This window comes from Strongylocentrotus purpuratus, unplaced genomic scaffold, assembly GCF_000002235.5.
Source record: "Strongylocentrotus purpuratus isolate Spur 01 unplaced genomic scaffold, Spur_5.0 spur5_scaffold_19, whole genome shotgun sequence".
Lineage (NCBI taxonomy): Eukaryota > Metazoa > Echinodermata > Echinoidea > Camarodonta > Strongylocentrotidae > Strongylocentrotus > Strongylocentrotus purpuratus.
This window is the reverse complement of record NW_022145604.1, coordinates 14,533,706-14,559,735: the sequence shown is the minus strand read 5'-3', so window position 1 is coordinate 14,559,735 and position 26,030 is coordinate 14,533,706. Positions and strand designations below refer to the sequence as shown.

Here is a 26,030-nt window from a genome sequence, read left to right as displayed (position 1 = left end):
GGAAGAGCTCTCTGGAAACATCTCCAACCTGTTTCTCCTATACAGTACATGGAAGTCAAGAAGAGAAGAAGAAGAAGAATGCCAGGATATCAGGTTTCAGTCTGAACACATATTTACGGAGCTGTAAGAGCGATTTAGCTATCGAAAGATTCAAAAGTGCGATCAAGAGAACGGGACGTACGGACAACCCGAAAACATAAAAACAATAAAATACTTAAATATCACTATGAGAATATTACACTTATATAATGCCAAATCCTAGAAGGATCCCTACCAACAGAAGAGTTCTTTTTCACTTGATCTGGTACCAGTATGTGCAAATTCCATCTTTGAAAGACTGGGTATGAGCTAGCTAACCAGTCATGTCGAAGTAGTCAATGACTTTTTCCTTGGTCTTGCTACCGACAATGTCAGTGGAGAGTTTGACAGCCTTCGCTGCAGATCTGAAGAAGAAAAAAAGAAGAAGTGCATTGATGAATATGGGTCAATCATTCTGCATGTTATTGAAAATATAAAGACAGAAAGGCAAGTCCTTTTGAAAACTTGACACATATTTTTAAAGCAACACTGAACTGATGAACTGTTTGCCCTAGAGTACTGTTTATTGCACAGTGGAATCTAATGGTCAACTTGCTATATAAACAATGCATAATCTCCACTTCGCAGACAGAGCACTTGATGCGAGAACCAACAGCGCAGCTTTGGAAGCAGCGAGTTACGGGACAAAACTGCAACAACTCGCTGAGATGGCGCTAGAGGTGATTTTGCGGTAGTGCTTCTAGTACAGTATGGCATTAACTCATATCCTGCCATGAGACTGCTAGCGCGCTATTGTTATAGTGCTCTGTGCACGCGAGCACGCTATCGATTGATTGCTACGTTCATGCTAGCGAGCTACCGTTTGTCTGCTTTGTGCACGCTAGCATGCATATGTAATAACAGTTATTGTTCATGCCCATTGCACCGTGCTGAGTGCTTTTGCAACGCTATTGAAAGTACCATCACGTGCATCAGATTATCGGCATTGGATTACGCGTCTTTGTATACAACAGTCAGATTGGATTTTCTCGAGTAATTCAGCGATTTGTTTTTTGTAAAGATTTAAATAACACGCACTTGAACCAACCTTAAAATTAACTTGGCACACAGGAGATTTGTGGCTGGCACAATAGGGATTAGCACTGTGGCACTGGGTGCATTGTATGGGTGGCAGCTTAAGAGTTAAGCACTAGTACTGCTGCTATCTTTGAGACCTTACTCATTAACCAGTCTTGGGTCCCCGATACATTTCAAATATTTCAAACTAAAAAAAAATAGAATTAGTAAACACAAGATAATCTTGCCATCACTGTACATGGGCTGTACCATAGATGATTTAAAGGGATCGTTTAACAATATTAAATCTGAGATGCACGGCTCTACGTGTTATCAGTGTCTGTGATATGGTGCTATATTGAAGCCCTAACAAAATTGCGCTTCAAAATGATCAAGAAGTGCCTCAAAAAAAGTAAAACCTTTGAGTGACTGGTTTTACCATACTCGTTTTCCCCAATATCTTGATAATCAGACAGGTGATCGGCTTGTAAAAGTCATGGGGTTCCTGACTGACCTAAAGGTGTATAGTTATCATTGCAGCATGAGCTAAATCTAGGATTTTGTTTCAGAATCTGTGACAAAGTTACCGGATCCCTTCAAGTATCCTTACCTGAGATCGCCTTCCTGACTGGCATGGGGTATGGGAAGCGGTGCCCTTGGGTTAATCCCTCTCTGTATGGTAGCCGTTAAGGTCATGGTTGGCATGAAACATCGATTCCTACAAACACACAAAACAAGGACTGATATTAATATGGCAGGCGTTATTAAAGGGGTCAAAAGGTTAATCCCTCTTTGGATAGTAAGCAAATAATTACCGTTGGTGAAGGTGATGGGACAAACTATCACTTCCGATCTGGATGTAGCTATCTTTCCGAAGTGAAGCACAGGAAAGATAGCGTATACATTCAGATCGCCGAGGAAGTGATAGTTTGCCATCGCCTGAAACCAAAAGGTGATTATTTGCTTTATCTCACTATGAACATGACTGACAAAGAAAGCGGACAAAATAAACAGTTCCTCAGGTAGACAAAGGAACATCCCTTCACTGCTATTATGTACAAAATGCGTAGAACAGGTGTCACATGCATATTCACCTTTTTACATAATAGCAGTGAAGGGATGTTCCTTTGTCTACCTGAGGAACTGTATATTTTGTCCGCTTTCTTTGTCAGTCATGTTCATAGTGTCTTCCACATCAGAAATATTTCACTTCTTCCGTCATTTTAGAGCAACAAATCATTAATTAACAGCTAGCAAACGGTGTACGATACGTACAGTGCACGCAGTACTTACGTACGTACGTATACGCAACGTATACAATCTTCCTTGAAAGTGTCTTGCATTGTGTAGATAGTACTACTATCTACACAGTGCAACAAATTTTTCGTCTCCCATTAATGATGGGCGAACTATCTTTCATTACATGATTTACTTTTGACCAATCGTAGCGCAAGATTCTTTGTAAGTGGAATATAATAGCTTTTAATGTCATGGTAGGCATGCAACAAGGATTTCAATAAACGCCTAACACAATACTATGATTCATAAAAATGTGGTATAGGTAGTGGGGACCAAGGATTCAGTCATGTGTGTAGGCTACTCAATACACATACATATAGTCCCTTGTGTTAACAAAATTTCTATGCTTACATTTTAAAATGTGATATTTTTTATTTCTTCATACTCCTTTACCGTTCACTCATAGAATCTTTGGCAAAGGTTTTTTTTTTTTTTTTAATTTGTTGGGGGAGGGGGGGGGGGGGGGGGGGGCTGGGATTTTCTACATATTTTATGTACACAAATTATCTTTTTGTGTGACTAGTCCCTTGAAATACTGCATAATGTACATGTGTGAACTTACTTTCTTGCTGTGGTGACTACATTTCTCTTTGGTTCTTCATCATAACTTTCCGATTCGCTGCCATAGAATTCAGACAGCTCATGGATGATTCGGCGGTGGTTCTTCATCATGGACGGGAAGGCGTGGCTTCTACTGGCCTGCTTGGACTATTACATAATAGTGTCAGGAAAGTTATAATTATAATAATAGCAATAATAATAACAACAAGAATCAGTGGTGATAGTGAGCACTAAAATTTTTTTTTTTAAATCGCAGACAAAACTAGATGGAATTTTGACTGCGCGCAGTCGAAAATGATGCCTCCGCCATAGAGCAATTTAAACAAGTTTGGAGTTTAAATCTCCAGTAGTTCTTGAGATATCATGATAACAATCTCAATGTATGGAATTTCATAAGTTGACCTCTGTGACCCTTGACCTTTGACCTACGTGCTCCAAAATCTAAGCAGATTGTCTTCCTATGGTGATACACACTATCATTAAGTTTGAAGTTTAAATCTCCAGTGGTTCTTGAGATATTATGATATGGTGATACATACTATCATTAAGTTTGAAGTGAAAATTCTCCAGTGGTTCTTGAGATATCGCGATAACGATCTCAATGTATGGAATTTCATAAGTTGACCTCTGTGACCCTTGACCTTTGACCTACGTGCTCCAAAATCTAATCAGATTGTCTTCCTATGGTGATACACACTATCATTAAGTTTGAAGTTTAAATCTCCAGTGGTTCTTGAGATATTATGATAACAATCTCAATGTATGGAATTTCATAAGTTGACCTCTGTGACCCTTGACCTTTGACCTACGTGCTCCAAAATCTAATCAGATCGTCTTCCTATGGTGATACATACTATCCTTAAGTTTGAAGTTTTTACATCTCCAGTGGTTCTTGAGATATCATGATAACAATCTCAATGTATGGAATTTCATAAGTTGACCTCTATGACCCTTGACCTTTGACCTACGTGCTCCAAAATGTAATCAGATTGTTTTCCTATAGTGATACACACTATCACTAAGTTTGAAGTTTAAATCTCCAGTGGTTCTTGAGATATCATGATAACAATCTCAATGTATGGAATTTCATAAGTTGACCTCTGTGACCCTTGACCTTTGACATACGTGCTCCAAATCTAATCAGATCGTCTTCCTATGGTGATACATACTATCCTTAAGTTTGAAGTTTAAATCTCAAATGGTTCTTGAGATATCGCGCTAACAAACTCAATACAAGGAATTTCATAAGTTGACCTCTGTGACCTGTGACCTTTGACCTACGTACTCCAAAATCTAATCAGATCGTCTTCCTATGGTGATAAATACTATTCCCGAGTCTTAAGTTTAAATCTTAAATGGTTCTTGAGATATTGTGATAACGGTCAAACGGGACGGACGTACGGACGTACGTACGGACAACCCGAAAACATGATGCCTCCGGCACCACCTTCGGTGGCGGAGGCATAAAAATAGCATTCACCTCTTTTGAGTAAGAAAATTGGGAAAAAAAAGGGAATAATAGGGAAAATAAGGGAAAAATCAAGAGAATAGGGGTAAAATCAGGATGAAAAGAAAAGAAAACAAATCGGGGGGAAAAGAAAAATTGGGTAATTAACAGGCCTGAATAATAGTGGGATCTTGTTTAGGCTTTAGCGCTCACGTCCATCAGACTTGACACTTGTGGCACTTCACGATTAATACCCCAGCTTTAGCATGACTGCCATTATAGCGCTCCAGCATTCCAAGGAATTAATTTCTGCCGGTTACGCATTGACATGGGTCGAATGTGGCAAATGTAGATTAATATCTTGCTTAAGGACATTAGTGCTGCGGTGGAACTTGAGTTGCAGACCTTGTGATCCACAGTCCGGTGACATATCCACTCCACCACGACACCTCTACACAATATAGGGTTGATATCAATCGCAACTATATACATAAGAGATAGGAGACTGCAAACTTGCAATTGATTGGAGGACTTGCTATTGATTTGGACCAATCGCAACTTACATTGGCCCAGATTGGCCCAGTGAATTTACATGTGGGTGAAAAAATACATGCCTAATACACCAAGCTTGACTTGTTCACTGAACACTATTAACCCCTTTGACCCCAAGAAATTCACACAAAGAAATAACAAAAGCATTCTATGTAGTCAAATCTTAATATTCATTCCATGTTTTATCGTAGAATTAGGTATGGAAATTACTTTTAAATAATAAACTGTAGAATGCACATTTTTATTTCTGGTATAGTTGGAAACAAATACCGGTAGTCATTCTTCATGGGGATCCCCAAGTTACAGACAATCATTAAATTTCTACAAAAATATCAATGAATGGGCTAAAACACACTCTTTGCATTAATTTAAAAAAAATAGATTATGCTTACACTTTGAGCAGAAACAACCAACGCAGCCATTTCTTTTTCTATAGCAGCCACAAAGCCTGGATGCTTCCTGTGTCAAAGAAAATAAATTCTCTTTAGAAATAAAGCAAAAATAAACAAAACATGGCAACACTTTCTTAACACTTTTTGAAGTGTATTTGCAATATTTTAAAACAATGATTTAGTGTATTGGAGTACATTTCATATTTATACCATACATTGATTATCAATGTATGTGATACAAGTAAACTTTTTAAGGAAACAGGAGAGAAATGTGTAGATTGAATTCTATATTTTTTCAATCTTTTTATCAAAACTTTTTGGTCAGCGACACTTTGCCAGATGCTTTAATAGATTCAACATTTTTTTTAAAGCCAGGGCAAAAGGCCACCTGGCAAAAATAACACAGGTTTCCTTGGATAATCAATATTTCTATGATAATTAAAACAAATGTTTGTAATGACCACTACCCCATGTGTCAAATAAAAACAATTAAACATTTCTGAACAAATACATTTAATTCTCTTCCAAGAAACGATGACTAGATTGTATGGTAAATGAGCTAAATCAGAAAAAGAGTGGAAATACCTCGCTTGTTCTTTCAGAAAGTCACCATATTGAGTTATTTTACCGCTTGCACTCAATTCAGGGTTCTTGATCTGCAATGCAACAGCAAGCCGTCTAAAAAAGGAGAGAAGAAACGAAGCGTTTGCAACAAGATTCATCATAATAAAGCTTTACACATTATAATATATTGCACAGGATTAAAATAAAACAAATATGAAAATTGTTATGAGCCTTTTTCCCCTTCAAATTACCATTTTATTTCATTACACAGCGAGTTGAATGATATCCTTTGTAATCGTTTTCATCTCTTTATTTTGACAGCAAGTTTCGTTGAAATCAACTGTCAAGGGGTTGGCATTGATCTTCAGAAGCCAGTAATACAGCGGAACCTGTATATAAAGACCGTCCCAGGGTGACAAGAAAAGTGGTCTTTGAAAGCAGGTGGTCTTTATGTACAGGTTCCTTTAGTACATGTTTCAATGACAAACAATTTTGGAGGGAAACCAAAACAGGTGGTCTTTACAGGGAGGTGGTATTTCTATACAGGTGGTAAGTAAAACAGTTTTGACTGTAGAATATCCCCACTCTCTTATCTCGTAATGAGAGGTGGGTCTTGCACAGATTAATTTACAAATATTTATGATTTGTCATAACATGATGAGTAAAAAATGGAGCATTACATATATTCCTCATCCATACATGTACACCTTAAATGAAATGAAAATATTTATCTTGTCCCCATACTGACATATTCCGTGAATATAACTTGGAGACAAGTTCTTCATCCAAATCGTAGAATGTTGATTGAAATTTGAAATACTATCCATCCAAGATGAAACAAATTAATCTATACAGTAGGCTTGCGGGTGCACCATGTGTGAGAGAGAGAGAGAGGATTGAGGAGTCCTGAAAAGGACTCTGACTTGGTGGTGTGTAGTCCTGAAAATGACTGTTTGTTATCTTTCTTAGCTTATAGTTCTAAGGAGAACTATAGCGCTTGGAGAGGATGAGTGGCTCGACGTTTCGAACAGGAGATTAATCTATATCTGATTATATCGTTTATGGAAAAATGAAAATGTGGATATGATATGAATACTCACTTATTTCTTTCTTGGAGTGCACACTCTTCATCGCAAAGAATCCTGATAAAACAAAGAAATGAAAAATAATCACAGATCACAGACCTAGTTATTTCTAGTTTAGTATTTAATGGGTGAAGAGTAACCAGAGCATCTAAATAATGGGTCTTTCGGATGGTGACAATAGGGACTTTTAGATTTGCAACGTCGACAGCTTTGACTGCAACGTGTGACATCATTTTAAGGCACTGCGCATGCGTCACGTCATCTCAGTCGGTGATCGAGAATGCGTCAAAAAATCTAGATCTAGTCACTATGAACATGACAGACAATGAAAGCGGACAAAATATACAGTTCCTCAGGTAGACAAAGGAACATCCCTTCACTGCTATTATGTAAAAATGTGTAGAACAGGTGAATATGCATATTCATTGTTCTACACAATAACAGTGAAGGGATGTTCTTTTTGTCTCCCACAGCAGGGTAGAATGAGGAACTGTATATTTTGTCCTATTTCTTTGTCAGTCATGTTCATAGTGTTACTTCCTGCATGCATGTATATCGTCGAGTGCAATCTAAAAGATTTCTAATTGTAGTCAACATGGGCAGTTGAGTACGTTGACACGTATGATCAGTCAGCGTTCATCGTGTTCTCGTCCACTCAATCTAAAAGTCCCTATTAAAGGTCGGTCCCCAGACGTAAATAATCATATCTGATTGATACATGTCTATAAAAACAAACTTCACACACACATCATAGAATGTATCCTAGGTGCATAAATGAAAAATGATTACATACCGGTAAGTTTTATACACATGAATCCAGCATTTATCTCAATGGGTTTTCGCAGTTTTGTAAACATTACTTTTATCTGCCTAAGCGTAGAAAGAAGTGTCTGACAGAAAGATAATATAGAATTGGCAATTTATGAACTTACCTACTAGCCTTGTTAGAGCCCTTAGCTCCCGTCAACTCACTGAATCATCATCACCATCACCATCATCATAATCATCACCATCACCGTCACCATCATCATAGTCATCATCAACCTACAACAAGCAACCATCGACCAAACCTCCCCGCTGTCATTTAAAAATGCAGTTACTAAAGAACTTTTTTCCAAAATGTAATCGTCCACCCTCCCCCACCTCCAGTCAAAATTCTTCGGAGTATTTAGGAGGAAAATAATCCACCACCACCACCACCACCACCACCACCACCACCACCACCACCACCACCACCACCACCTCCACCACCACCACCACCACCACCACCACCACCACCACCACCTCCACCACCACCACCACCACCACCACCACCACCACCACCACCTCCACCACCACCACCACCACCACCACCACCACCACTTACCTACTAGCCTTGTTAGAGCCCTTGGCACCCGTCAGCTCACTTATGTCTACTTCTTCATTATGTTGTAGTGTCTGGATCTTACCAGCTAACTTGGACACGGTCAGCCTGTGTAAAGAGGGAGGAGGCAAGGTACAAACAATGAATTCATCGTCATCATCATCATCAGCAGTATTATCATTATCATCATCATCATCAGCATTATCATCACTATCATCATCATCACTCTCCACTTGTAGACACTGCAAAACAAATTTTCATGGGCCCCCCAAATAAATTTGATAAAATCATTTTATTATAATAGAGGGTAAAATACTCTCCATCCACAATGAGCACATAACACATTTCCATGTGTCTTTCCTTATTTAATAGGCCATTTTCGTAATGTAATCAAATTTAATGCATAATCTTTAAGTGCCTCATTACAATTTGCATTCTGACTGATGAATGAAATAATTTGTAACATGGTACTTAACAAAGATTTATGCATGAATTTGATTATATTACGAAAACGGCCTATTCAATCAAGCATTGAACATCTTTTATTGCGATACTTCATGACATGAACTTTGTTGTAGACTTACTTCTGCAGTGCTTTGTTAATGCCGTCACTCCCACTGGCCTGGCATTCCATTATCTGTACTCGTCTCCCGCATGGACACTTCACAGTTACCTACCAATAAAATATCACATTATTTTAGTGTTATCATGAGTATGGGTATTGATGATATATTGTAAACCAAACTTTCTCAAAGTTATTCTGAATGGTTGGATATGTATTAGATTAGATTAATTATGAATAGCGAGCTTTTAGAATCAGCATAGTTATACAGTTTGGGCTCAATCTTGCTAAAATCACATGCAATGTATAAATATTTTAACAAGTATTTAAAAAATGAAACAGATAATTGGTTCATGCCTTCTGCATTTCAGGGCCAATTTAGACAGAAGGTGGTGAGCCTCTGAAAAAAAAAACATTACAACAAAACAAAATAAAATGCATTTCTTTATCTTACAAAGTTCCAACTCACAGGTCAGTGAGTATGCTATGACTTATTGTTATGTGCCGCTTCATTGTTTTCTTCAATAATTCCCGAATACTCTCTCATGCTATTCATTTACACACAAAACTTTGCTGTATAGGGGTTATTATTGTGTGCAGCTGCATTGTTTTCTTTGATACCTCCTAAGAAAAATTGCCTGATGCCATTCATTTACACACAGAGTTTCGCTGCGGCAGTTTTTTAGACGTGGTATAACCTATAGTGTCTGAAGGGGACTTAATTCTTAGACTTACTCTTGTTTTACATGTGATCTGAGGACACGGCCAGCCCACATTTAAGAGGTGGTATACCGCATAGTGTCTGAAGGGGGCTTTCTACTTACCCTTGCTTTACATGTGACCTGAGGACACGGCCAGCCCACATGGCAGATGACGCTACATGGATGTTTGCAATCAGCACGGACCACCTTGCAAGGCTGCTTGCATTCAGGGTCGCAATCACCCTGTAAAGGATAAGTATAAACATTAGGAGGCGCGATGGCTAAGTGGTAGAGCTGGGGTATTAAACAAATCCGGATTTATATTTATCACCAATTTTGTGCCAAGCCCTAAAAGCATCATGTCAAATTTTCTCAGATAATCTACACAATATTCTCATAACTACAGCAATCATGCAATTTATTCTTTTTAGTGACCAGGATTTAAATTACTTCTTGATTCGCCTCTTTGCATGTTTTATTTTTCAGGAGAACAAATGAAAAAAAATTATGTAGTAATGTCTGAAAGCTATAAACTTACCGCGTGGCAGGTTTTGAGGCAATTGTGGTAGCCACAGGGCAGTGGTTTACCACAAGGACGACCACAGGAGATGCCTTGCACGTGGCATGGAATGTTGTAGCGGACCTGCAACAACAGAGAAAGGAAAGAGACTTTTGACATACAACCCCCAGAAGTGAAATGAAGCTCATACCACGAAAGATTGTGCCAAGTCAGTCACCAAAAAATAAATTGTTATTTCTCTCTTACTCTCTCTGCAACGCTTCTGCTTCTCTCTTTCTTGCCATAAATTCTCAAAAATTAGTTTTTCTACTGGAGCCTGAATCCCTTGACAAAGTAAAGATTGTTTGACTGCAAAACACATGCTCCACCATTCATTAAACTTTCTTTTTCCATACCCCAACAACTTTGTTTTACCTTATTTTTTTCTCTTCCACCAAGACATTAATATTATAAACTTACCATTCTCCATACTTACACTTCTAATGACGGCCATTTTATTCTTGTTATTTTAAATGAATTCATTCAACGAACGTTGTATTTTTACCTCAGAATGCTTTGAATATATCTTAATGTTTGCATGTTTTCTAAACTGAAGAATGAATAAAGAATGAACTGTAATTTTTTTCTTCAAACTTGAACAAATTCCTCCATGATATGGCTAACCTAACACCCACTCTTAACTCTAACTATATCCTAATACATCTTTGACAAAATAAATCCAAGAGCACATATCATCAGAGTTTATATTGGGGGCATCTAAAGAATACAAGCTGCATTGACTAATTCTTGATTTTAACCCTGAACCTAGCATTATACTATAAGAGCTAACTTTTCATGTAATTGCAACCCTAATCCTAACTCGATGTGTTTGAAAACCAAAATCCATAGCACAAGTTGGATCACGAACCGTCCTTCAAGACTCACCTCATGTCCCCCGATACATGTCTTGCTCGTGAGCTCCACACACGGAGGGCACTTCTCCTCGCTGTGGCAGTGATGTCGGATGGTATGCTGGCAAGCATGTCTCTGATTGCACGGCTGATGGCACTCCGGGGGCGGGGTACCGCAGGGGATTGGAGGGTACAGAACCTCAGTGCCGCAGTGACAGGTCAGCTCTTCAAAACCTAGATCAGAAAAGAGGTACAGAAGGGGGGATTAAGGATTTTGTAAAAAGGAGGGTGGGGGCAGGGCACCAATGTGCTGAAAAATTACCTAATAAAGGGGCACTTTTTATGGGGGGGTGGGGCTGTGTACTAAAGGTATATAAATTCAAATTAAAATACAACTATAAATTAAAATACAAAAATCTATTGATTAAAATCTGAACAAATATATATACATACTGTTAACTCTAAATATATGCAAATTCTGTTGTGACTGCCAAAAAAATAATCTGATTTATGCTAAATTTGACTTAGGAAGTGTAAATAACATTTTTTGCATAGTTTGGTCAAATATTTGATTTGATTTGGTCAAAATTTGAACTGTGTGACTGTGAGTTATGCATAATTACCTATGTTTACTGGGTTTCAAAGGGAGGTGGGAGGGGGGAGGGGGGGGGGGGTTGCATAAGTCAGTTGTCTCCCCCTCCTCATGGTCAATAGGCACTTGTTATAATTTCAATACATTACTATTTGCATATGAGCCTCATAGATACATTAGATGCTTTTACTTTCAAAATGTAAACTGAAACGTTGCTTTTACTTCAGAAAGGTGTGTTCCATTGACTTACTTGCATGGAGACACGGAGGGCAGTTGCCCATATGGCACGGCTCCTCACAGGCGTGAATACCACACTTGAGCTTGCGTCCACACTGCTGGAAGCACAGGTGATCTGTATACTGAAAGATTATTAAAAGGCATAACATAATAAGATTCTCTTCCTATACAGTGCATAGCAGTGTAAGAATATTATAAGATGGGTAGAAGAATCCCTGCAATCTGATTGGTCAATTACCATGTAATTATTTTTACTGGATGCACGCGATATCGGCGATCGATACCACCGATATCCTTTTTTTTTATAAAATAATTTTCGTTTTTTTTTTTTTTTTTTTTAATTTTTTTTTTTATATAACTTTTTTTTAAATGATTTTTTTTTGATAATTTTTTTTTGGTGATAATTATTTGTTTTTCGTGTGTTTTTTGAAGAAAAAAAAAATTCTATAATTTGGGGCCCCATCTTATAAAATAGATGATGCACAGGTTTAATTCGTGGGTCGGTGGAATTGTGTGCACGCAGTACCTTCGAATTTGGTCTAAAACCATTCAAAGGTTCCTTGTGCACACAATCCCTACCGACGTACTCAAACCTGTGCATCACTTGTATACTGTACCCTTCGCAGAAGCTCTGATAGGATTCAGTGTTTGTAAGTGCGATTTTCTCAGTGGTATTTAAAATATTTAATTGTTTTTTACTACAGCTCTTTTTTCAATATACAGAGCACTTTTGGAGTTTTTGAGAGTTAAATCGCTCATTGCTTCAATGCAATTTTTTTTGCTGGTGCATTGTATTATGATACAACATCCCTATGCCTGCTCTTATTTTGTAAATTATTACCCCAGCTTAATAGCACTAGCGACTATTTTCAGCACGCAGTGCACTTCGAGGACAAAATCTTTAATAGCAGATACCCACTTCTTATATCTGGGTCGAGTGTGGCAGATGTAGGTCAATGGCTTTCCCGAGGACATGGGTGATTGGGGGGGGGGGGGAGGGATTTAATCCTATAACGTGTGATCCAGTCGACTGACATACATTGTACATGTACATGTAGTAACTAGAGACCACAACCCCTCATAGAAGGACATAGTGTCAAACTTGGGAAATGTTTCATAAAGACTAAGATAGACTTTAAGTCAGACTTAACTATAGCAGGCCATCCATATGCCACTGTTTGCTCTCACCATTTACTGGCATTTGTCTCTCAAAGGAAATACAAATCATGGTCCCAAATCTACATAATTTACATTTTTGGATAGTTCATTATTGAAGGAAAAAAATATTATTTAAGGGTCATAATGGTGAGAGCAACAAGTGGCATTAACAGCCTGTCATAGTTAAGTCCAACTTAAAGTCAGTCTTAGTCTTTGTGAAACACTCCCAAGGTTGCATACACATGCTTTCTTAGCAGTCAGGTAAAACAAACAAACCAACCAACCAATGATGCCATATAGTAATTTTGCTACAGGATCCAAACGACTAACTTGAACAATGGTACCATACACCATACTTAACCCCAATACCGACCCTAGCTCTAAACCTCAGCTAACACTTCAAAAGATTGTTTTACAAGATTCAAATAAATACTTATTCGCTCTAAATTCATCCAAATTCTTGGCATAATGTAGACTGTTTTGCACATTGTGTTTATTTATAAGAACAAATAAACAAGATTTTTTTTTCATATAATTTTGTTCCTATGCTTTTTCTACTACTAGCATTCATGTCCATACATTAAACAAACATATTTACATGTAAGCTTGCAATTTCCCAATTTTTTAAAGAAATTTCTATTAAGTTAGCATAACTTTATGCATAATTCCACCGTAGGAGGCTTTCAAAACATACCGGTACCTTGAAACTTTACCTATGCAAGTTTGTCAAATGACGACACTTACCACACAACACAACTGTCCACATTTATGCCTCCCACAATGCTTCTTCTTGGTGCACTTCCTGTCACAGACGACCTCTGACATGCTACCCTGTGATTGGATGCTATCCTGTATCACCTTGCAAGAGACGTCGACGAACCGATGTCCGCAACGACACTTGGCGTTTGTGGTCTTCTCGCAGGGTCGACATGGCCCAGAGTGGCAAGGCTGCTCACATATATGCTTGACTGTCATGGTGCAATGCAAAGGTGAAAGATGAAAGGTCAAAGGTCGGGAGAATGAAGAGATGCCAAGAAATACATATAGACTGACAAAAAAATAGACCACCGATTTAACTGCTTAAAGGATTACTTCCTAAAGAAGGTGAAAGGTCAAGAGAATGAAGGGATACCAACAAATATCGGTAAATTTATTAAAATAGACCGCTGATAAACCACTGATGAGTTTCAATTGCTTATAGGATTAGTTCCATAAGAGTTCTCTTTGACTAACTAATCATGCCATAGATCAGACAGCACACATAATGCTCCAAAGATGCTTTCTAATAGGGACTTTTAGATTGAGTGGACGAGAACACGACGAACGCCGACTGATCATGCGTGTCAACGTACTCAACTGCCCATGCTGACTTCAATTAGATTTTTTAAAGATTGCACTCGACGATATACATGCATGCAGGAAGTATCACTATTAACATGAAGGACAAAGAAAGAGGACAAAATTTCCCGTGCCTTATTCTACCCTCAACAATTGCTGTGGTAGACAAAAGAACATCCCTTCACTGCTATGATGTAAAAATGTGTAGAACAGGTGAATATGCATGTGACACCTGTTCTACACATTTTTACATAATAGCAGGGAAGGGATGTTCCTTTGTCTACCTGAGGAACTGTATATTTTATGTGCACACGGCATACTAGTACCGTACTAGATTTAGGAAAATCAAGGTTGACGCATTCTCGATCGCCGACTGAGACGACGTGACGCATGCGCAGTGCCTTAAAATGACGTCACACGTTGCAGTCAAAGCTGTCGACGTGCAAATCTAAAAGTCCCTATTGCTACAGCTTCTAGAGCGGTAAGTAAATCTTACCAACATAAAAATGAGTGATTGGATGAAAAAACAAAAACCCATTTTGCACAATATTAACTTAAAAAATACTTGTTGATGTCATTGATTCATTCTATTTGAATACAAGATACATTCAACAATTTGTATACATCTTGTTCTTAAAAGATGTTTATCTTCATTACAGTTACGAATACTTATGGAAGCTTCTGAATGAAGGCTTAAAAGCATTTGTATTCAGCACCAAGTTTGGTTGTCATTTTAAGTTGGTTGGATCATGATAGGGTGGGTATTGCTTATAACCTAGTATGTTTTAAATGTAGATATGACAAGTAGCTAAACAGCAACACAAATATGTGTTCAATCGACTGAATCAAAATGAACTTTTCTGTACCAACAGACAATAAAGCTCTTCCCACACTTGTTCTTCCAGATTTCAGAATTTGTCCAATGAAACTGGCATGGATGAGAACCATTCTCCTCTCTGCAAATTAGAGAATGGTGTCAATTAACTGAATCTAATTGAACTTACCTGTACCGCCACATGCAAAGCTTTTCCCACACTCGTTCCGACAGGTGGGGATAGGGTCAATACAGGAGGTCCTCTCGACCCCCTCCAGGGACGAGAGAGGGGTCTTCCCGCAGGGGCAGTGGGTGATACGGGCGGGGTCGCGGCTGCAGGGTCGGCACTCACCAACGTGGCAGGGGGTTTCACAGTTGTGATGACCACAGTCCAAAGGCCTTCAAGGATATATTGAGAGCAGAGAAATGAGGCGTTCAGTATCAAAGATGCCTCACAAATACAGAAAATATTACATTTGAAAAACACATAGAGCCCTAGAGCATTCACTCATAAAGCCCAATTGTACTACTTGTAGCTACTTGCTCCTTCTATATAGAAAACAATGCCTAAGCGGTGACCATTAGTCCCCCATGATCCTCTTTTTCTTATGTTAATTGAGAGCTGAGTTGATGAGATAGCCACCTGTCAGTGACCACGCTGTTTGGTCTAATCCCTCCTGGCCAAACTAGTACAGATGGCCTTTAAATCAATCTTTCTTGTCAGGAACAACAAAGTAACTGCTCTCAAAAAGAAGAGTTTAACCCCCCCCCCTCACCCGAAGAAAAAAAGATATGATAAACATAAATCTATCCTTTTTCTATATGCCAATAAATGAGTATGGTAAACAGGGAATATGGAAAAAATCTACTTGGTGCCACCTTGGCGTTTTCTATTACTTACTTGTCACATATTGTCAAACAAGAATAGCTGCCTTCGGTACCAGTGGGTGACACTTCCTGGTTACACTCCACTTCTCTGCTTGCTCCCCCACAATAACATTCTGAAATAGAATAGAGAAGACAACCATCTTTGATATTAAAGCAGTCATCGTCCATCAGCATATAGAATCCGATACCACAATGAAACCTGTAAACAAAGACCATTCAAAGGATCAAGGGAAACATGAAACGTGGTCTTTATAGGCAGGTGGTCTTTATGTAAAGGTTATTTTAGTACAGGTTTCAACAGGAAACAGTATTCAAGAAACAAAACAAAATGGGTCTTTACAGACAGATGGTCTTTCTATACAGGTGGTCACTAAAGCAAGTTAGACTGGATTTGAATAGTACACAGAATACAGTGTTTTAACCTGTTAACTACTGCATTATCTTATTCCCATAGGCTTAAAGATAAAGACCAGTTATGGTCATGCGATTGCATTGTGAAAGAAACGTTGTGAAGTCGATCAGAAAAGGTTGATCATCTAGCATAGATGTACTGCAAGGTTCTGGAATCATCAAAATGATAAGAAATTTGACCCAGTCTTTATAAAGTTACAAGCACTGTACACAGAAAGATGTATATTGGACTACGCACACATGCGCGACAGGTGTGTTTTTATCTCTCACAGTCCAATAGATAAAATAATTTACCAAATATATCAATTAGTAGGCGGTTTCCCGGCAAATTTGTTATCATCATGTATTATTATTCAAAACTTTTGAAATTGGGGCGTTTCCAATACTGGTCTTTCCTTTAACACAGGGACCAATAGGTTTTTGTAAGCAATGGGTTAAAAGAATTCAGAATAATGATTGATAACTGGGCAGAAGTAAAGGGCATCATGGACCGGTGAATAAGTTGGTGGACAACGATTCATATGATGGATGATACACATCCCTATCTCTGCATAAAGTCACTCGGCAAGCCATGAATCTGCCACTCTCCACACAGGTGTGGTACATGTACATACATGTAGGTACCAGGTACAAAGAATTTCCTTGAAATGCCTAATGCAAGGGTCACTCTGTGGCCTGGACCCACCCTCCTCAGGTCATCACCTTTCTTCACCTGAGCCAATTATTTGTAACCTCAGGGTTTCACCATCACTTCATGTGCTTTACAAAAAACAAAGGCAAAGCATCACTCTTATCAGCAAATGTGTTAGTCCAGGCTTCACCCTTTGAATTATTTGCATAGGTGATGCTTCACTTTTGTCAGTTTTACATAGGTGAGGCTTCACTTGTGTCAGTTTTCCATAGGTGAGGCTTCACTTTTGTAAGTTTTCGGCCGGTCTGAAGCTTCACCACTGTTTCACCATACTGGCCATTTGCATAGTTCAAGCTTCACCACTGTTTCACCATATTGGCCATTACATATTTCAAGCTTCACGTTTTGAAATCAAGCTCCACCAATGTTTACTTATAATAGTAGACCATGACTGCAATGGTCTATAGTCATGATAGTAATTCCATACTGCTCAATAAGTACCAAGTCAACCAGGTTTCAATTCAAAGATACAGTAACATGTTTATTTTGTCAATCCAATGTTTCTACAGATATGTTGTTATGAAACTTAAAACGTTTATACAAAAGTTGTTTTAACTACAAGTCTTGTTTTCTAATACTAACTCTTGTTTTCTAATACTAACTCTTGTTTTCTAATACTAACTCTTGTTAACTATAAACACTAACTCCTGTTACCTATTAAACTCTGTTACTTGGAAATGAAAGAAAATGTTCATTCCAGACAAATTTCAGGTTTGCGTTGTTAGATTTTGACATTGTGTTCATTAAAACTACACTATAAAAATAATGAAGTTGCACAAGTGCACATTTCTTTTTATACAGGCAGTACTGTCACATTATTTTTGTAGTGTAGATAAACCAAGCTAAAACTCATTTTTGGTCTGGTTTATAAAATGTTAGCTTATCAAATTTCCTATTCACAATAGCTTGGTTACACCTCATTTGTTGTAGTTGAATTCAAGAAACTTTTGGCCGGGTATTGTACAACCACCTGATGATGGACCACACAATTCAGCCTTGCCCATAACACACTAATTATAATTGGTCCGAAACTATTCAAGCAAAGCAAACCAAAAAAGAAGTTAACTCTTCATTACCTGAGAATTTATGAAATGAGAGCATTAATTATAGAGAGTAATATGCATGATCAAAGTGTACTCAATGCTTTGCTTACTTAGTTGTGGTCACTACTATGAATAAAACTTGATGGGGAAATTGTCCAGAAACAGTCAATAAGTCAACATACCAACATAATACAAAGTATAGAACTTTCCAGCTATCAAACACATTGTATGCATTTGTAAGACCATGTATACTTGACTGGCAAGCATCTCTCATTTCATATTTTAACTATGACATTGACAACACCTGAACAATTTCCCGATCAATTCATTCAATAGTGAGGCTTCGACTCGAGCGCACGGCACTGCTGTGGCGTAATACCTTTGTGGAATACGTCAACATTGAAATCTCGCGAAAATATAGGCTAAGTTTTATGCACAGATTTCGTTAATAATCAATCGTAAAACAGGGTCGGAGTAGTACCGTCTCAAAATGATCGGAAAACTCTGAACTTTCTATTTTTTTTCAACTCACCTCGCAAAAACTTGGGGCCAAAACTTGGCACGATCTGCGCTGCGCATGCTGGGTACAATACCGACAGCTCGTAGGCTACTAGTCTCGTTTCCAGACTTGAGGCTGGCCTTTCAGGCACGTATACTGCGAATACTCACGCAACTAGTTATGTGTAGGAGACTAGTAGACTACTCGAAAACGATCTCGTGAAATCTCGAAATCAGTTTCGCTGGAGAAAAGTTCGGTGACCTCAGGACGATCACTCTGCAAGTGCATGAGTGACCGGAATAAAAATTAAATAATTGTTTTGAAACGCACGATTTCGACATGATTTCGACATATTTTCGACGCGACCGGTAGTGGCTTCGATGTCACATCACCTGAACAAACAAGGCGACCGATTGGATTCGATGTCACATCACCAGAAAAAACAAATTACTCGTCAAAGCTTCACACATTTCATCAATTTGTATAGTAAAGCTTCACCCAATGAAGAAAAACGAACGTTAGGACTTCACTACAACAACAAATAGGTCAGGGTCAGGCTTAGGCGTCGAGTCGACGTCGATATTTGGCGACCTCTGAGGAGGGTGGGTCCAGGCCACAGAGTGACCCTTGCATAAGTGCCTTCAGACAGCCGAGTGAATGTTATCAAGCCCAGTTGAGTACCTTTGCATTGTTTGCAAAGTAACTGCACTATATAAATATACATATATATTATTTATTTATTACTAGTACTGGGGAGTGTTTCACACAGACTAAGATCAACTTTAAGTTCAACTTAACTATGGCACGCCGTTCATGCTACTGTGTGATATCACCATTATGATCTTTAGATAATATATTTTTTAGATAATAAATTATCAACAAATGTAAATTCTGTAGATTTGTAAGTCCCTTCAGAGACCACAGCCAGTAAATGGTGAGAGCAAACAGTGGCATGAATGGCCTGCCATAGTTAAGTCCAACTTAAAGTCGATCTTGGTCTTTGTAAACCCCCCCCCCCCCCCCTCCAGGTATTAGGGACTTTTCGCACAGCGATGCAAGTGCCGACAACAGTGTATTTAAATGAGCTCGCCACCCCGCACCAGCTCGACTCCCGACGTTAATACAGCTGAATACCTTCGTAGGTTTGGATGCTACGCATAAATTTTCACTCTGAGTGCGACCCCCGCGAAGATTAACGTTGTAGAAGGCCCCATCGCCGGTGGTGAAAACTGCCTATTATGATAAAATTGTACAAACCTTGAAGAATGGTTTCTTCACAAGGGCTACACTGGTCTCTGTGACAGATCTCCTCACAGGTATGTCTTCTGCAGTTCAACGGCTCACCACATTTCTCCTGACATCGAATCTCATTCTGGGTACCACACCTCACTGTCTGCTGGCTCTTACCTAAAATATAGAGAAGATTAAAGGTATAGACCAGTTTTGGAACCCCCCCCCCCCCCTCAAAAAATGAAATGGAAGCTCTTACATGTATTAACAATCATGTGAAAAAATATGTTTGAACTAATACGTGATGATACAAATTTTGCCGGGAAACAACCTACTAATGAATATATTTGGTAAATTATTATATCTATCCAGACTGGATAGATGTAGGGTAGTCCCGCATGCATCTTTCTGTGTACAGTGCTTGTAAATTTACCGTTGACAAATATATCAATTAATAGGCGGTTTCCCGGCAAAATTTGTATCATCATGTATTAGTCAATCATATTCTTTCAAATGATTGGTAATAAGAGCTTTCAGTTTCATTTCATTTTTTGAGAGGGGGGCGTTCCCAAACTGGTCTTTACTTTAACTACAAGAGCATAATCAGACCATGAACTAGTCTTTTCCTAAGTCACTTTTACTTTTAGAGTATTTTTTTTAAATACAAACTAGTAATATCTCTAAATAAAAGTAAAAGTTACAGCTGACATTTTAAAATTCAATGAACCAAGACATACAGAGCAAAACAGCTTGGGGTTGATGGGTCAGTCCCCTTTAAGGCCAACTCACCACAATTGCAGGATTTCTGTACATTGGACGGACACGGTGGGCATGGACCCGGGTGACATAGAATGTTACAGGCATGGGGGCAGGAGGTGGGGCGACTACCACGACACACCTCCCCACAGCTGTGGGGGGTTTCCCCCGGCTCCCATGCGGGCTCTCTCATCTTCCCGCAGAAGCAGAAGTAGACGTGCGGGATCTTGATCTCGATGCCTCTGCACGCTGGGCACTGCCAGCCATCGGTTCCTGTCAGAGATACAAGGGTAAAACATAATTCAGTGTGTTTCTACTTTCGACGGGAGACCAGGGGGGTGTTTCATAAAGAGTTCGTAAAGTTACGCATGACTTTACGAACGACTTGTATATGAAGTGCCAGACAGGATGTCCCAATTTTTTTCTGATATTTCCAATAACCTCAATTAAATTATGGCAAAAAATATACTTTGCATTAAAAATGTTTGTTATCATAAGAATGTTAATCTACATCTGCACAGTTCAACTTAATAAATAAAAATCAATAATGATTGAGCATCCCATTTGGCTTTTCATATACAAGTCATTCGTAAAGTCACGCGTAACTTTACGAACAACTTTATGAAACACCCCCAGGGGGTGTTACACAAAGACTAAGATCTACTTTAAGTTGGACTTAATGTAACTATGGCAGGACGTTCATGCTACTGTCTGTTCTCACCGTTTACTGGCATTGGTCTATCAAGGGACGTACAAACCATGATCACAAATCTAAAGAGTTTTTATTTTTTGACAATTCATTATTGAAGGAAAAAATATTACCGGTATCTAAAGATCATAATTGAGAGACCAATGATGAGAGCAACTGGTGGCATGAACAGCCTGCCATAGTTAAGTCCAACTTAAAGTCAATCTTAGTCTTTGTGAAACACCCCCCTGGGCCCCGTCTTGATCAAAACCAATCAAAAGTCCTCCAATCAATTGCAAATTTGCAGTGTCCTATTTCTTATGTACATAGCTGTGATTGATATCAATCGCAAATAATTTGCGATTTATTCTACAGAACCGAGACTGCGAGAGCATATTTGGAAAAACCTGGAAACAGGTATGTTATTCCGTTTGTGTTAAAGTTATAATCGGATTATGGCGTTTCTACAGACGCCTGTACCTGGAAATAATCTGTTATAACCAGAGAATAGCAGACTAGCAGTATCTTGAAATCTGTTACAAACAGACTAAGTGCTACAACCAAACTTGTCCAATATCCCAGGGCAGACACTACTATCAGATGGGCAACTGAATTGCCCGAGAGCAAATTAAAGAGCAAACCATTCTCTAAAGTACGAAAAATCATAGATCAACAAAGTATTTGTAAAATCATACTGATCCCTAATATTTGAACACACATTTGACAAATTTAGTCTGTATTACAGAGGAAAATTCATCTGATTATAAAGATGGGAAAAGTGAATTTGGTAGATTAGACAGTGAGAATTCGTTTTAAACCATTTTGAAATTTTGTATGGATTTATCACGGAAGAAAATACCCCTTACCCATCATTCACTCACAAATGCCCTCCCCCAACCCATCCATCTCCTCTCCTGCTAAGAGCAGGTTCTTACCTTCAGCGGATGCAGAAGGACTTTTGGCCCATTTCTTGATGCAGCCCAGATGAAAGACAACAAAGCATGTTTTACAGCTCCAGACCCTGGCTTCGCACTTGATCCGGTCACAACACACAGGACACTCGTAGGACCCTGCCGAGAGCTGCTCAATGAGAGACCCTGTCTGGGTTTCTGCGCTGCCTCCCTTGGGGACCTTCTTTGGGAACGGTTTCCTGGCCCCCTTCTGGTTCTGCTGCTTGCTCGCCGGGCCACTTCCTTTTCCTCTCTGGTTTGGAGCGGACCGGTTTCTTGGGTTGTCTCTGTCGTTGTCATCTTGGTTTTCATTAGAGTTGCTTCTGTATCGATTTCTATCTCGTGGCCCGTCGTCCTTCTTATCTTGCCATCTGGTACCTTGTATACGAGACGTTAATCTTTCAACGTCGCTCCTGTCTCGACTGGCATTGTTGGACGAATCTCCGTCAGGGTATTCTTTTGGCTTTCTCGATTGCGATCTGGATTGTTCTTGTCTGTTTTCTCTGTAATCATCCTTTTGGTATGATCCACCCTGTTCCCTATTCCCTTTCCCTCTTCCCCTTTGTCTTCCCCCTCCCCTGCCTCGGTTCACACCCCTTCCCCCATCTTCATGGCTGTCTGAATAGCGCTGTCCTTCTTTGTGGCTCTCAAAGTCTTCCACAGCACCTTTGTCCGATCCCTTTGAACAGTCCTGTCTACCCCTCCCACCCCCTCTTCCTCTCCCACCTCCTCTTCCTCTCCCACCCCCTCTCCCGCCCCCTCTCCCGCCCCCTCCCTCCCCGCCTCTCTGAGGTTGTCGGCTGTCCTCCCACGTCCAATTCGTCTGTTGATTTCCACCTCGGTGAGCCATTCCTTGGTCCCTTCCAGGGCCGTATCTGTCGTCATACCCCCTTCTATCGTCCCTTTGACCTGCTTGGTAAATTTGCCCGGTCGGATGACCACCATAACTAAAATAATCTCCACCATAGCCTCCTTGGCCTTGTCTGCCATAGTCCTGATTGTGATTCCTTCCGCCATCTCTCTCGCTGTATCCATAGTCCCTCATACCATCCTGATCTCTTCTGTAATGCCCTCGACTGTCCTGCTCTGCTTGGTGATACCTATCATCATAATTCCGCCCAGGATTCCTGGACGGGGCATGTCGTTGCTGGTGACTTCTCTGATCCATCCTGTGTTGGCTCGAGGATGATTTCTCTTCCTTATTACGGTTTCCGTCTCCACCTTTACCTCCTTTTTCATATGCAGAGTCAAAGACCTCTGATGCTGCCATCTGTGGCTAGAATGGAATAACAAGACAGAAAAAGAAAATTATGTTCTAGTATAAACTAGGCCTGTGCATACCGTATTTGCTGGCGATAAGGCCACACCGTCGCATAGGCCGCACCCCAACTTTGACATTTCAAAGAGGAAAAAAAACAAAAAACAAGGAAAAAAAACAAAAAAAACAGACAAAACAAAATAATTATCATTTTCTCGAAAACACTTTTTTTTTTTTTTTACAAACTGATACCAAATTCATCAATATTCTTATAATTTACTGGAAGTTTAGCTAAAAAAGTGATCGCAGGCAGATTTGGTGTCCCATATGTGCAAATTTGTGCTGGTTTTTACTTTCGTTTTTTTTTTTTTTTTACTCTTTCGCCGTAAAGGCAGCACCCCGACTTTTTGATATTTTCTCTTCCAAAAATACTGCGGCCTTTACGCGGGCAAATACGGTAAGCGTGTATTTTGGTAGTCCTGGACACGTCTGGACATACAGTCGATACATGTGTACACAGTCACGTTTTGCATCATCATGTCATCAATTGCAACTAAAAATCTAAAGAGTAAAGTACAGATTTTGAGTTAATTCTGATGATTTTCGTACTGTGGTGTTTGAAAATGTTGAGAATCAATAGAGGTCGTCTAAACTTTACTACACAAAAAGTATACTAATGCTGCTACACAGTACATTTATGGGTAGGGTGTCTGATCGCGCACTTTGTTTTGCGCACTTGGTCTCTGACGCTCTGCAGGTTTCGGCTTCCCGATCCGTACACTCACTGGCAATGCGAAAAAAAGGATTACTCGTAATAAAATACCCCCATTTCACCCCAGTGGGTCTCTATACAAAGTCAATGTGAATTGCATCAAGAAAATCATTGCAGAATCTGTTTTTCGCATTGCCACTGTGCAGATCGGAAATAAGAAGCATCCACGAAAATGCGGACAATACTTATTTACGGACGCGTCTGTCCGCGTTTACGAAGACAATCATGTATACGATCCTTATTCTCGGACCAGCGCCCCTACTGTAAACACATCGACAGGCAACTCCTCCATGGAGCTCCGAGCTCCAGCGCCAAAGCTCGAGAGCCCGACCTCTAGTTAATTGACGGGATGACTTTTCATCATTTCGAATCATTAGTCACCCCGCCCCTTAATTCCAACATCCAATAGCATCGTGCTTGAATGAATCTGACACAATGATAGTCCATTCATCATTGATTGAGAGAATGATGTACTGCACTGCCAGTCACTGCCAGTCACTGCCAGTGGCTATATAAGTATTATATCCCTTGTTGTAAGATTGTTGCATTAGAAGTGTACACAACAAGAAAACAAATAGTTTTACTAGTTATAAAAAACGTTTCCTGCCGACCTCATCGGAATAGTTCATTTTTTATTGCTGACGTCACGCATGGAAAAAGGACTAGGCCTATGCGTGACGTCACAATAAAAAAACGCATAGTTCTGAACTAGATCTATGCGTTTTCCCAGCGAGCGCGTACATGATATTTCAAATGCCTCCGCCCGATACCGATCACGCATGCGCGTGATCGATAGCTCAACACCAGCCTCAACACAGAGTTCTGCAGCGGTTTGCCGTGAAACCTGAGAAAAAGTGTATCCCAATATCATTGTTTTTTCCGAAAAATAATCCAAAAATAACAAGTAAATTGACACGAAACAGGTAATAAACATAACAATTTTTAACTCATGATCTTTATTTGGACATTTAACGAATATTTACTTCATTTTGGGTATGTTAGTAGGGTATCTCCACGCTGGAGTGTCATATTTTGGATACCTTACTGAACAAGCGCCCACCGAACTTCTTCTTCTTCAGTAGCAGTACAACTTGAAATCACTCACTGTATATTTGTATACTATTACTAGTACCAGTGCAGTGCCATTGGCAGTGGCAGATTTTTCGGCATGTTCGGTGAATTTTGTTTTCTTCTCCTAACTTAGTTTTTATACTTACCATGCAGTTCGACTAGACTGAGCTGGGCTAAAACACGTTCACGACGAGCAGTATCCTACGCTTGATTATTCGACACAAGTTATAATTTCAGAGGAAGTTGCGACAGTTGAACGGCTCCGGTGGAAACAAATATTGCAACACAACGTGTGCGAGCAATGCAATGCTTTTGCATATGTTGTTGTTGTTGTTGGTAAATGTTTAATGGCGTTCATTCAGTAATGAATATATACGCCATAAATATCTTCAATTTTATAAGAAAATCAGTTATAGTCTTCATAAGAAAACTGAGAATAAAGATTTGTAATGAAATAATTAATTAATGCTTTTGCATAATATAATACACATCCATATTATACGCGTACTGTACACGTTATGTATTATAGTCTAGCTCCAGCTACTGCCCGAAATATAACCCCCCCCCCCCTCCCCCAACCCCTCGCTCGCCCCCAGGAGCGGT

The 26,030-nt window shown here is 39.4% G+C and overlaps 1 protein-coding gene across 1 annotated transcript; it reads right to left on the bottom strand.

Moving 5' to 3' along the window:
* On the bottom strand, positions 1 to 25,774 carry LOC755253 (transcriptional repressor NF-X1). Its single transcript, XM_030990375.1, has 19 exons — positions 25,574 to 25,774; positions 22,312 to 23,602; positions 20,722 to 20,961; positions 19,960 to 20,109; positions 16,072 to 16,171; positions 15,361 to 15,569; positions 13,763 to 13,986; positions 11,874 to 11,982; positions 11,066 to 11,265; positions 10,160 to 10,264; positions 9,745 to 9,864; positions 8,943 to 9,031; positions 8,362 to 8,466; positions 7,011 to 7,052; positions 5,932 to 6,024; positions 5,347 to 5,413; positions 2,957 to 3,102; positions 1,706 to 1,813; positions 1 to 443 (listed from the first exon to the last, which is right to left on the bottom strand). Exons 1-19 carry the CDS (start codon positions 25,574 to 25,576, stop codon positions 353 to 355), a joined length of 3,492 nt encoding a protein of 1,163 aa, XP_030846235.1. The 5' UTR covers positions 25,577 to 25,774; the 3' UTR covers positions 1 to 352.
* Between the last annotated feature and the right edge of the window lie 256 nt (positions 25,775 to 26,030).

Excerpts from the sequence above, each read along its gene's own strand:
- LOC755253 (XM_030990375.1), bottom strand. Across the intron at positions 11,983-13,762 it reads GTGGACAGTTGTGTTGTGTG|TATACAGATCACCTGTGCTT; the intron begins GTAAGTGTCGTC and ends ATAATCTTTCAG. Across the intron at positions 3,103-5,346 it reads TGGTTGTTTCTGCTCAAAGT|TCCAAGCAGGCCAGTAGAAG; the intron begins GTAAGCATAATC and ends ATTATGTAATAG.